Genomic DNA, 14,222 nt, shown 5'->3' on the forward strand with positions numbered 1-14,222 from the left:
AGCTTCTGTGTGGCACATGTGAGGCTGAAACTGATAGTAACGATGGTAGTGGCTGAGAAACTTCCAGTTAGAAAATGAGAAGATCCTTCTCTCATAGGAAAATGTACCTGGCCAATATAAAGAAACAAAACGTTTCCCTAACAACCGCCGTGCCTGCAGCAGGCAAAAATATATATATATATATATATATATATATATATATATATATATATATATATATATATATATATATATATATATATATATATATATTATATATATATATATATATATATATATATATAGAGAGAGAGAGAGAGAGAGAGAGAGAGAGAGAGAGAGAGAGAGCTGAAGAAGCTGCATGAGCCAGGGGAACGCAACATGTAGTGCTGTATGATCATTCCTTATACAGCTGCACGACCAGTGTCGTTAGATCCCGGAGTTTGTTTAGTAAAGATAGGTTTGACGGTGCTAATGACGCAGACGTAATGGGACACCCTTGATAGTTGCGACCATGGACCGAACAACACCAAAAATGAACCACCAGGGAAATGTATGTTTGGTGTGGGAGGCTGTGTGGAGGAAGTGTAGTCCGCCATCCTTCCTGAGATTACGCAGCGCAGAAGTGACTGACCTTGGTTGGAGTCAGTCAGCAGATTCTTACTGCCTCTCTTTGACTTCTCAGTTTTGGGTCGAGTCAGGTAGCCAGCCATCTTGGTCCCCGCGATAGGCTTGAGGGACCTGCATCCGACGAGGTCGGTGTTGGGAAAGCTCATCGCAAGGTTAGCACGCTCGAACAGTCCTGAGGAACGCCGCTGTCTGGAGACGGGTGTATCGGTCGACCGGAAAATTGGTGGAGCACCGATGGCATTGGATTATAACGAGCTGCATTATATGTGTGTGTGACCTCGATGGTGCAAGGTAGCGTTCGGGTTCCTGCTCAGCACCTGTGCTCCTCCCTCCTCCAGGTGACCCGACGAGGGACGTATATGTCGAGTGACACAGACAGTGAGCATTTTCATACATGTCCGGACAGGAGGCTCTTAGGTTCCCGTGAGATTGTAACTGCTGGTGCCCATTCACCATTACTCGGTACTCCGTGTTTGTCTCTTGCAGGCACACATAAAAAAACATGTTTGTGTACATGTACACGAGTGTCCTTCATCGTACATGCATTGATTCATGATATTCATATAATGGCATATGTGTATATTGGTGCAGGAACTTTTCTTATTGTGTTGTCTGTGGTGCGCTAGTGGCGTGATGGAGACAGCATCGGGTGTCGGAGGGCCACACCCACCTTATGCACTATCGGAAGATCTTCATAAAAGCGCGTAGAGGGAAGTTTGCTAAGACGTTGTAGATAGGTAGCACCTCTGTGCTGGTCTTTCTTTCTTATCTATTTGTAAGGTCACAGAGATGGAGTTCTACACTCGTGCGGCTCCATGTCTTGAACTTTGTTATGCAAGTTTTATAACTTTAGCACGCTGTTCGCTTTTATAATCTAAGCTCAGTGTATGTCACCCCTCCACTACTATTTATGCTGGAAAAGTACCACTTGCATCATCGGAAACAAATTTCTTGTTTAATTTCATGTTCTTGCTTCCAGTTAGTCTCTATTTGCATCTTTTGGGGGACTTTTCAATGTTGACATTGTCAGACTGCTTTAAAAACTCAGGTTATGATCCGAACACCCGTCACTGTTCCCTCGTCCATGGTGGGCCAATGTAAGGCCTTTCCCTGTAACCCAGCTCACTTGATTTTGGTACAGTCTTTGTTTCCCCTCCTCAGGACCTTTGTGCTTCTTCAGGAGTTGTTAACATAGTTGAGAAGCCTATTAGAGTTTTGGTCATACGTACAATGTGAAAAGCTTGTTAGAATATTTTCTTTTCCTCGAACTTAAATGCAATTCTGAAATTTGCCAAGCAAACAGTTTGTCTTCTGTACTGTCCTCGAAACGCTGGACTCTGGCGACGTGTTAGGGGCGTTGTCAACCTCCAGGTTCCTCTGACACACACACATTACTGCATCTTCTATCCTGCTTGAGGGATATTCATGTTGAGACCTATCTTTCACTGTGTATTATCCTCATTACTTTTTTAATATGATCATGTTGAATATCATCCTGCCATATATCAGACTTACTTTGTAGTCTAATCTTTCTTGTAAAGTTAACGTGCTCCTCCTTGCATTTCACTTGTATCATGAGCTTTGTGTTGTCTGCAAAATTGTTCTGGCAGTTGGCCATACCTTGTGGCATTTATTTACATACACCAAGAATAGTAACGGTTTTACAATACAATCCACTGGTGACTTCCAGCCATGTGTCCTAATATAATCTTCTCTCTTTAGAAGGAGTCTTGCTCTATATTCCTTCCATGTCATCCAGCTAATCCCGTGAGGCGTGTAGTTGCCTATTTTTATGAGGCAGCTCGTGGGGGCCCCATCTCGTGAACATTATCTCACGCGCAACTACTTTTTAATTTATCTACGCTGTCTCCTGTCAGTCATATTATTCCATGCATTCACCACCCTTATTGGATTAAAGTACTTCTTCCCCCCCCCCCCCCCTTTTTTTTTTTAACAAGTTTCTGCCCCCAGGTTGCTTTATCCCTAAATCTCTCAAGGAAGTGTGTGTGTGTGTGACAGCAAGTGTGTTGCGAGGAGAGACCTTTACACTCCTGTTACTTCGTCTATTAATCTTCCATATATATATATATATATATATATATATATATATATATGTGTGTGTGTGTGTATTTGTGTGTGTGTATGTGAGTGTATTTGTGTGTGTCTGTGTATGTGTGTGTGTGTGTGTGTGTGTGTTTAACTTCCCTCTCTTACCCTAGGGCGCCGTCTTATTTCTCTCCCTCATCCACGCAGGTGTCTGGCGTTCAGTCCACACAAAAACCAACACCCTCTCCATTTCCCACCTGACACCTGACAACGCGTAATTTAAGCGACTCGTTCTTCATCACTAGATTTTCCATCGGCGAGCATTATGCGCAAGCTTTGCCTGCTGGCAGGATCTGGTCAGGAGTTCCACATTACGGGTCGCGAAGCTGAGTATGGCAGGCATTCCTGACGCCGTCGTCGGACCACACACCCTAGATGGTGTAGAGTATAGGATGTAATTAAAGAGAAAGGGAGATACAGTTGACGACGACCCGTAGCGCCATTGTTAGTTTATTGGTGTCAGACGCTGGTGGAGAAGGTCCTGATTGCTGTGCTGACAGTGGTTGTGTGGACGTGGCTGAGGCTGCAACACTTGAGAAGTTACTGGTGTTGTGTCCTGACGATGGTGAGGGTTCTGTGGACGTGCCTGACGTTGCAACACTTGCAAAGTTATTGCTGATGTGCTGACTTATTGCTGATGTGCTGACGGCGCAAGTGTTGTGGAGGTGAGAATCATATCAGGTGTGGGCCGACCTGCGAACACTGGCGAAGCTTTCAGTACCAGCCAGGTGGCTGCAGGAGGTGAGGGTCTGGTGGGTTTAACAGCGGACGTGGTCTCATCTTATCTGCGGTGGGCTGGTGAGCGTTGGAGATAATCGAGTAACGCAGCAGTTACGACCATTGCCTCCTCGGAAAGGATGGCAAGCCGGATGTTACGAACCATCAGGACGAGACGGACACATCCGTTGATGAGGTAGTGAATGTGGTCAGGATAGAGAACCGCTTGATAAAGTTGTAGGACGGAAGAGAATGTTCAAGAGATGCCCCACCTCCCGCTAGTGTAGAACTCCCTCTCTATACAGCTACAAGAAGGTGATGATTATATAGGAATCACTTGTACTCTCCAGACCAGAATGTTATTGTGAGGACATCGCCTTTCAAGGCTGACGAAAGTGCCGGGTACAGAAGATGTGGAAACAGCGTTCACAGTCGACACGAAGTGTCAAGACATTAGAGCTATCAGGACCGACTGCGAGACACCTCTGTGGAACGCTTGGGAAACTCCTGGGAGGCATGACGGGCACAGGGGACCCTTTTATAAAAAGTCTACCTTTTGTTCTCGTGGATGTGTAAAGGCCTTGAAAATGACAGCCATACAGTAAGGTGCCATACGTGCGACAAGAGGTATAGGGTGTAAACCTCCGGATTCTGGTGGTAGTGTGAATATTATGATTGAAGAAACAAACAATCAGGAACACACTGGAGTATCAACGAGATGACCCGGGTTGTAAAGGGCGCTTAGACTTACGGGACGCGACTTTGGTGTGATTAATCAGAAGACTGACTGTGTGTAGTTTGGTCCCAGACTAGCCTCCCGGAGCAAAGATGTGCCTCCGAAAGTCGACATGGGTTATATGGTGCCTTAGGTAAGGGAAACGGCGGAGGGGGCTAGCTTGTGATGGTGGTTGTGGGTGTGTTATGTCAGTCAACGTTTGGTGGTAGTGGTGGATGTGTTTGCGTTACGCTAACACCAGCGTGTGGTTGTGATTGTGTTATGGGAGGCGTCATATGTAGGTGACTGCAGTTGTGGTGTGGTAAATCAACCTGTTCAGGGGGCTGTGTTGCTTTTAATTGATGTTTATCAGGCTAATCTGGTAGTAGTCATGCGGGAGATGCATCTGTTTCGGTTAGTTTTTTTCTTTTACTACTGATGATAATGAGAATGACTGGTGGTTGTTGTTTAGTTGGTGTGTGTGAGTGTGTTTATAAAGGCCGGGCTTTCATTGAAATACAAAGATGATTATGAAAGGGGAAAGAAGAGACGAAGGAAAGTATTTTCGAATTTTTGAGGAAGTGAAAAACCTGTCTTAAAATGTGCCAGGTCATAGTTACTGAGAAAGACCCTAAGAATGTTGAGAGCTTCGATGTATAGGGAAAGAAACAGTTATCAAAGCTGCCCACCATTAAGTTGCCAACGGCCACACAGTAATCATGTGACGCAGCAGCTTGCCAAGTATTGCGTGGTCTACCTAGTGGTGGGGGCACACAAGCAGCCAGCTCTCGGGAGCAAAAGCCAAAGTAATACCTATAGAAGAGGGAAAGTGAACGAGCACTGCGACGTAGGGCAAGAGGGTCAAATTTGAAAGTTAGCTTGGAAAAGTTTATAAGTCGGACCGTTTACGACTCGACTCTGTCAAGCAAGGATGTAGAGCTAGAACCACTCCACATATTAGAGTACTTCATACAAGGACGAATCAATCCTTTGTGTAAACGGTGCAATTGTTCAGAAGAAAAGAATTTCGACATCGAAATAGGACTTCCAGTTTCGTAGAGGCATACTTAGTTATTTCCCTAATGTGACGTTTCCAAGAAAGAGTGGATATTACAGTAATGCCAAGGATGTCCATTGAGTCAAGAGGTGAAATTACAGAACCATCAAAGGAGAGGCGAGAGTTTGAGGAGTTTTCGAGAGAAAGGTAGAAACTGGGTGTGGAGGCATAAAACTTAACTAGATTTCATTTACTTCTCTGAGATATCCCCTCTGAGTCTGAGATTGTCATGGTAGCTGTATCAAGACGAGAGGCAGAGCCAGTGAGAGAAAAAGGGGCAGAATTTAGGATGTGGATGAATGCAGTGCTTAGTCTTGAGCATTTGTGGAAGAGAGGAAATCGTTGATGAAAAGGAGAAAAAGTGAAAGGGACAGGACAGAACCTTGAGGGACATCTCACTTTAAGAAATACACAAAACTGATAGAGAAAGTCCCACGGAGGGCAGCAATGATGATGGCACCACCTGGAGTGCTCCAAGGTCCCAGCAACTCACAATTACATCGATTCACCTGTTTCCCACCCACTTCCCTTCGTGCCTTCAGTCCTTTATAAGACATCATCAGCGTCGCATGTCATAGCCGGGCTTTCTTTGTCTCCTAATCGCGTACATCATTTTTTTTTTTTTTTTTTTTTTTTTTGCCGTATTCATACAGACTTAAAAGGTTATTCATCCTTATGGCTTTTTCTTATTAGCCCTGTCTGTGTTTGGGAAAGCTTAAATTTTGCAGTCGTACTAAGCTTTGTTTGAACATTATATCATTTGGTTTTGATTTTTGCCTCAAGAGCGGCTTGTGTATTGTGCATTCCCAACCCATCCTGTGGGCGGTGGCGCAAAAGAGGATGCAGAGTGTACACAAGGTCCAGGGACTGATGGGTCTGGATGACTGAAGTTACATCATGCTGGAATTCTGCACACGCAGCACATCGTCCTGTCCATCCGGGCTTTTTCTTAGGACACTTCAAACGTTTTTCTCCTCAGTTTAAACTCCGATGTCAGACTAACATTTGTCCCCATCTTTATAGCACTGTTCTTCTAAACACCTGTGTTCCTCCTCCTCAATTTCCTGCTCACCACATTTACCTTAAAACGGGACTTTACGTCTGAAGCGAACACGATCACCTCTCTTGTGTACTGCCTGTTCCCGTCATTCGGCCCCCTGGAACAGTGAACGTAGCAACATCATCCGTGTGCAACGGACGTAACAGCTTTCACTCACTCTGCTCCGTCGTGTTTACACCGTTCCTCCCAACCAGCTACCCTCAGTCAACTTACATTTCTCTTGTCGTCTCGCTCACTAAAGACATGGTAAACTAATATGTCGCGAGTGTCTCCCTGGTAAACCAATATTTCGCGAGGGTCTCCCTGGTAAACCAATATTTCGCGAGGGTCTCCCTGGTAAACCAATAGTTCGCGAGGATCTCCCTGGTAAACCATTATTTCGCGAGGGTCTCCTTGTGACGTAACTGCAAGTGCCTTAGTTCGCTTCTCAGTATTGATAGTTACAGCCGCTAACATACAGGGTAATGAGCACGACGGTAACTCCTTCAGCACGGCGCTGGTACGTCCTTTGAGCAAGACGGTACGACCCTTGAGCACTATGCGACCCTTGGGTATTGTGGCGTGACCTCTGAACTTGGGTTGCGTTAAATGCCAAGCCAGTCATCACACCCAAAGGGCTGCCTGCACATCGTGCTCATGGGTCGTACAGTCGTGCTCAAAGATCATACCTTTAGTGATCGAGGGTCGAATGGTTGTGCACAAGGATCGTATCGTCGTGGTCAAGGATAGTATGGTCGTGCTCATGGATCGTCGTACTGAAGGGTGGAAAAATCGTGTTCAAGAATCGTGCGGTCTTGCTCAAAGGATCGCACCATCGTCATGAACGGTCGAGTAGTCGTGCTCAAGGATCATCCCGTCATGCCCGAGGATCATACGGTCATGCTCAAGGATCATGCGGTCTTGCTCAAGGATCTAAGCACCGTGCCTAGTGATCGTACAGCAGTGTTCTGAAGGTTAAGGACGTATCACAGATTCTTCCAGTTCTGGGTCCGCCCCCCCGTTGAACGTGCGAAGAGAAAACATTCCTGCCGCTGGTCGCGCCACCCTCAATGTCACCAGCCAACCATAGCCCCCGGTACATACCTCCCGCTCCAGCTACTGCCGCTGCTGCTGCTGCTGTCTAGCTTTTGGTGGTTTAATCCCGTGGACCACGACGACTTAACCCCTTGAGTACAACTTAACTCTTTGAACACGACAGCTTAACCCTGAAAGTATTATGACTTATCTGTTTGCGTCAAAGATATCTTAATCCAGTCATGTACCGACATTTATTTTAGTATAAGCGCCAGTTGTTAGAGTTGAGTCAGACTAGGTCCATACAGCAATGGGTGACAAGGCTTGATTACGTTGGTATTATTACACAAAAGTGTTTCGGTGATCATGTTATAGCCTCTCAGTGTAGGTATCTCTCTCTTTCAAACGCTTTTGTCAGGTTTCATGACTATTTGTGTAAGATACGGACTTGTGTATATATATATATATATATATATATATATATATATATATATATATATATTATGTGTGTGTGTGTCTGTGTGTGTATTGAAGTTGTATTTACAGTAAGTGTCAGTACTTACCAAGCTTCTTCCTACAGATGCTACATGTGGGAGCAAGCCACATTTGATTACAATGCCTCAGGCTTATGTATCTGGTAGACCATTTCGTTGTCATGCAGGTGTTTCCATCCTTTGACATAACAAGTTCTTATAGATTCGAGGGCAGCGTTTTGAAACCTTTTCTTGTTGGAGGAGAACTCTTTAAGCAATATAGAATATTTTCAAGAACAGTGATCGTCTCCTTTTATTCGTTAAGTAAAATGACAGGACTTCAAAAGTAGTTTTGTAGCAACCAACCATTAGCCAAGTTTATGTTAAAGGAACGCCATTAATGAAATGTAAACTTCTTGGCTTCATTTTTGTCTGTTACAGAATTTTACGATACCCTTTTTAATTGTTTATTGATATTTATTTATTTTAGTTTTGACGCCCTTCTGTTCGAATTGCTATTCGGTCTGGAGTGCTACCAAAACCCATTCAAGTGATTAGTATTTCAAACATCTCCCAATCACACTTTTCACAGCTACGGTGTCGATAACAGTGGAGCGCTTGGTCCACGTCAGGCCTTGTTGAGGTGTTGTGGTGTTTATTAATCTCGGGAGTGGTCTCTGCTGAAGCAACGTTGCTACCTCATTAATGAGGCCGCGTACACCGTAGGTTGCAAACTCCCGATGTAATTTGCTGATTTTTTCATTTTTCATCTGGTAATTCTCTCTCTCTCTCTCTCTCTCTCTCTCTCTCTCTCTCTCTCTCTCTCTCTCTCTCTCTCTCTCTCTCTCTCTCTCTCTCTCTCTCTCTCTCTCTCTGTGGGAGGGGTAGAGACGGCGGCGCAGTGAGGTAGTACTACAGTGAATATCAAGTATTTCTCCCTGGCACAAGGGTTGTTGGCGCTCACTGGTCCACACAAGTCGCTACATTTCGCACATAACACGTGACTCACACGACTCCATACTTAAACTCGAGGTCTTCCTGCAGCGAGCTGTACGTGCTAGCCCTGCTTTTTTAGGGGGTGCAGGATCCGTAGGGGAATGACAATAACATCGTAAAGCTGTGTAGATAATATATATATTTTTTTCTAGTCATCCATTATACTGAAAAAAAGAAAGCGATTCATCATTATTCACGAAAGCTTGAACTAATTTAAGTGCAGTTCGATTTGATAAAAAGCTGCGCTGTTGTTCGACAGCAGAACCGTACGTTGAAACAAGGCAGGCGCTACGGTACATTATTATTTTTTTAAGAGCCTCTTTGCCCGCGCGCGGAATGAGTGGGTGTGGTGGTGTCTTCTGACGGTTAGCGCCCGCTAATGGAGCACCACATATAACTGTCTTCATTCTGACAGGTGCTGTAGACTGCTTGCTGGCAGCACATGAGACGGAAGGTTGGATGGAATATATTGATGCATTTGAAGTAAAGCAAAAGGCACCTACGTAAGTGTTGTCTGTATACTAGGAACTTAGTTAAAGGAACTCTTGTTTTAAAACGGATTGTGATTGTTTCCCAGTATTGACCTGATGAAATCTAAATCATTATATTTCATTATTAGAGATAGAGATAGCAATTTTGAATACGTAGTAGATGGGAGGGGAGTAGCGTATTGCTCATTATGGAGAGGCAAGGTAGGTGGGAAGTGGTTAGAGATTAGGGAGTTGCTCATTATAAGGTGGGTGGGGAGAAGGTTAGTATGGGGAGGCCGGGTGGATCACAGTGACTGGGGATCAGCCCTGTATGAGAAGGCCGGGTGGATGGGGGATGACTAGGGAATAACTCAGTATAGGGAGGGTGTGGGGATTGTACAGCAGCTCATGTATGGGAAACCGACATAGGAGTAAGCCAGTATGGGGAGTAAGTCAGTATGGAGAGCGTGGGTGGGGACTGGGGAGTATCTGAGTATTGGGAAGATAAAATACTTGCTATAATAGCTTTTATTTCTCTGGAGAGTGTCTGACAGGATTATCACATCTACATTTTTGGTTAGGACTCTGTAGATTTATTTTCTCGATCGTTTAAACGACATGTATTCTTATTAAAGATATTTTTACACGAAGTATGAATTACCTCACTTAAGGAAGTTTTAACATAGGTTGCTAATGCTTCACATAGAACTATATTGATTCCTGATGAAGGTACTTGCCTCGCTCTATCGTGGTAAATTTGTAGTCCTACTGGAATCCATGGTTTTTTATGTAACATCTGCCACATACGAACTGATTAAATGGAATGGATTTGTCTAAAAGATTCTAATATTTTCTCCCAGGACCTGATTATCCTGTACTGGCTTTTGTCTTGTTTTCATGGTTTGCTGTTCCACCTGGTGATGTTAGTGTGTACGGCTTAGTACGTTGCTGCTCTTCAGGTGTTGCAGTAAAAGTTTCCTACTCACTGCGCAGCAAGGTTTGAGTCTTTCCAGAGCTGGTACTGCCACTCCTCGTGATTTCTTTCCTACCATCTCAAAGTAATGAGGGAGGGTAACCCATCTGGTCTACCATCTCGTTATCGCTGTCTCGATGGCATTAGCGTTCGTCATAACTAACATCGGAACGCAGATGTATGTTTGTTTTTTTCATGTCTGATCTCATACCTGCGAATCTTAACGCTTACCTTTCGACAAAGATGATGCGTGCGGAGTGTTGTCGTTTGGAATGCTGTTTGCATGGCGTCGTGTGCGCAATAGATGTCCATGTTCCTCTTCCCTGCCGGAGGGACGATGTTTGCTGCTCAGGTCATTAATAGTGTTTGTGACAGGACGCTACCTTGTGGGATCTCGCTTTGTAATGGGAGTGGGATGACGCTGCAGACTTTACGGTTGATCTTTGTGGTACCACGACTGTGTGTGTGTGTGTGGCGATCCTTGACCACCAAACACCCAACTCCTGAGGCAGCTGGTTTCTTTGGCATAGTTTACGTGAGAGTGCGTGGGAGGGGACCGATAACAGAATACCTGATGGCGTGTGACGAGTTTCCTCGCTGGGGGACAGTAATAGCACCAGGGAAGGACGGTAAACAGAAGACCCAATGGTCTGTGACAAATGTTATCTGCTGGAGGATAGTACAGTAATGGAATCGCACATTCCCAACCTGTGTACATGGAGACAGGTTAGTAGAACATGTGTTTTGTTCCTAACCTGTATACACGGAGACAGGATTGTAGAACATATGTTTTGGACCTGAACTGACTATTCCTTGTGACCCCTCCCCAAAACATAATCATACGTCTGGCAGCACCAGGAGGGAGAAACATCAACAAAGTCGATTTTGAAGTTTCCGATGAATTACCGTTACGAACTTTTGTGATTGTAAACTTACATAATAAACTCAGTCATCTTAAGTGTAACTCTGGTTGCTTACCGATCTTTGTTGTTTGGTGTTGGTATGTAGCAGATAGCCACATGTACAGGTTATGTCAGGAAGGTTTGTCATGTGTGAGGTGTGCGGTGTATGTCAGGACGGCTTGTGTGGTGGTGTAGTGAGGAAGTCGTGGGCTGTGTACAGGAAAATAACATACATTGTATTAAAGAAATGTACTCACAAAACTAGCGTATGATGTGGATGGTAATTATGCTCCGTGTTAAGGGGTGACATGTGGTGTTAGTGTTGTGTTTGGGAGTTTTGCGGAATGTGTTATGTGGTGGTGTGTTGTGGGGTGTGGCATGTTGTGTTTGGGACTCCTGCGTAATGTGTTGTATTTTGGAGACTCATTTTATGTTTGTGTTGTGTTAGACAGTAATGGATATTGTTGTGTTGAGGAATAGTGTTGTTTGTTTATAGTGTGTGTGTGTGTGTATATATATATATATATATATATATATATATATATATATATATATATATATATATATATATATATATATTGAGGAAGCGGTGTTTTGTTGCGGGATGAAGAATTGTGTTGAGAATGCTTGTCTTTCTGTAAAGGAGTTAGTAATAATGAAGATACTAATGGAGGTGTTTTGTTATGTTCACAGCGGAGGACGGGGAGCGCCTGGTGAGGCGGGTGTCGTACCTCAAGGCCACCTCCGGGGACCGCATGTACTCCGACTCCGACCTGGACTCCGATAACGACGACAGAAGGTAAGTCTTTCCACCTCCTGGACTGCACTGGACACTCTCTCTCTCTCTCTCTCTCTCTCTCTCTCTCTCTCTCTCTCTCTCTCTCTCTCTCTCTCTCTCTCTCTCTCTCTCTGCTGCCAGGTGACTCTCCAGTGATCTTAACGTGTGTAGAGGTAGCAACACCAACTGATTCTCTTACTTTACGGTGGTCATAGTGCCCATGCGTTTTTAGAAAGCAGGTTTTTTAGTGAACATCGTTCTCAAGGTTGGCTTTAACATAACTCGGTGTTCCAGTTCATCCTTTTAGACCATACACTGTCTGCTGCAACTTGGTGATCAACGAAGTAGGTGTGTAGAGCCCCTGGCTAAACCTACTACTACAACTTGATGATTAACGAAGAAGGTATGTAGAGCTCCTGGCTAAACTTAACTCTGCAACTTGACGATCAACGAAGTAAGTATGTAGAACCTTTGGCTAACTTACTACAACTTGATGATCAACGAAGTGGGTGTGTAAAACCCCTGACTGAACTTACCATATAACCTGATGATCAACGAAGTATGTGTGTAGAACCCTTGGATGAACTTACCACTGCAACTTGATCAAATGATCAACGAAGTAGGTGTGTAGAACCAATGGATGAACTTACCACTGCAACTTGATCAACCAAGTAGGTGTGTAGAAGCCTTGATTGAACTTACTATTGCAACTTGACGATCAACGAAGTAGGTGTATAGAAACCTTGACTGAACTTACAACTTGACGATCAACGAAGTAGGTGTATAGAAACCTTGACTGAACTTACAACTTGACGATCGAAGAAGTAGGTGTATAGAAACCTTGACTGAACTTACAACTTGACGATCAACGAAGTAGGTGTGTAGAATCCTCGACTGAGCTTATTATTCTAAACACTAGTTTGTTGTTATTTTGGACAGTAGTATGGATGGGCGGCGATCATCGTGCTGCGTCGTGCGTGTGTTTGTAAGTATATGATAATCAGACACCAAATGAATGACGAGCGGAGAAAATCATTTACTCACAAGGAGCTGACGACTTAAAGGTTTTGTTTTCATCCTTCTACCGGGCTGATGTGGGAACCCGTGTTGGGCAGTTGCCTCTAATGTTGGGTTGTCGCTTGGGTCATCCATCACACAGATGGCGCATGTTGCACGTAAAGGCCGTATCGTTTTCGTAGGTTGATTGCATTTGCACAAAATTATGAGCGAGCCATGATCTTGATAGATAAAGTCCTATCTATCATGCATTTCATATATATTTTTTTTTTCTGGAACCTAGAGCAGGTGATGAAATGGTAGTGAAATTTGTTTGATTATTGGTATACCCCGCTTGGTACTGGACGTGATTTTGTTTATTTGAAAATTTTGAATACAGTGCGTCATGACTCCTTGAACAGGATGTTACAACTGTAGGGTATGATGACCTGGGCTTAGACTGACCCTTAAGGGGTCAGGTCAGAGATCATGCAATTTGCCCCGACTCACGTACTAGAGGTTAAAAAAGATGGGTTGCATGTCGCGTCGAAATTATGAGAATATAAGCATTTCCAAAAGTCGAGGAGAAGAAGCATCATAGTTTTCGAAATATGGGATGATGTTATCGAGTCTCATTGAATTCTTTATGTATATATACGATACTTTCGACTCCAAAATACCCACTGACCTTATGCTTTTGGGCTTTCGGAAAGCCTGAGAGAAACATCAGAATTAAGAAATATTGTTCAAGTTGCCAAGATAATTTTAATGTCATACATGCATCCACTGCTCCTGTGGCCCTTTTTGCTTGTCTGTCTAGCAATTGGTAACAATTATATTTTTTTTCACTGTGTTCTGAACACTCAAGAGAGACCTTCAAAGCAACCCACAGCAAAAGAGATCGACTCTGCGTGTGGACAGCGGGTTGGCTCCTAGAATGGAAACAAAAGGGTGTGGAAGCGTTCGAGACGCTTCACGAAGCAAGCAGGATACCACAAGGCTCAGCAGTCCTGGGACCCATACTTTTCATCATCTACATCATCGACCTAAAGACAGGAGAGGCACCAGTAGAATCACAAAATTGGCCGACGACACGAAATTAGGAAACATTGACCCGATCAAAGGAAAGAAAATGTCAAAAATCAGGAGTCGCCGTAAATGGGGAACCTGGTCGACGACACGAAATTAGGAAACATTGACCCGATCAAAGGAAAGAAAATGTCAAAAATCAGGAGTCGCCATCAATGGGGAACATGAATTCAGTCAGGGTGCACTTAGATTTATGTGGCTCTTGAGACAATTGTCACGAATATTAAGTGCCAGTGGTATTCCACAACATGTCTGTGTTGTGGTGGT

The 14,222-nt window shown here is 44.1% G+C and overlaps 1 protein-coding gene across 6 annotated transcripts in view; it reads left to right on the top strand.

Annotated features, from left to right (window-relative positions):
• LOC139766419 (rho GTPase-activating protein 21-A-like) overlaps positions 1–14,222 on the top strand; it is an 842,055-nt gene that overhangs the window by 724,278 nt on the left and 103,555 nt on the right. For all 6 annotated transcript variants that reach the window (XM_071695368.1, XM_071695121.1, XM_071695281.1 and 3 more), the window contains one exon: positions 11,786–11,891. In XM_071695368.1, coding sequence (XP_071551469.1) covers positions 11,786–11,891 — 106 coding nt within the window. The remainder of the gene's footprint in view (positions 1–11,785; positions 11,892–14,222) is intronic.

The sequence above is a fragment of the Panulirus ornatus genome, chromosome 1, assembly GCF_036320965.1.
Source record: "Panulirus ornatus isolate Po-2019 chromosome 1, ASM3632096v1, whole genome shotgun sequence".
Taxonomy (NCBI): domain Eukaryota; kingdom Metazoa; phylum Arthropoda; class Malacostraca; order Decapoda; family Palinuridae; genus Panulirus; species Panulirus ornatus.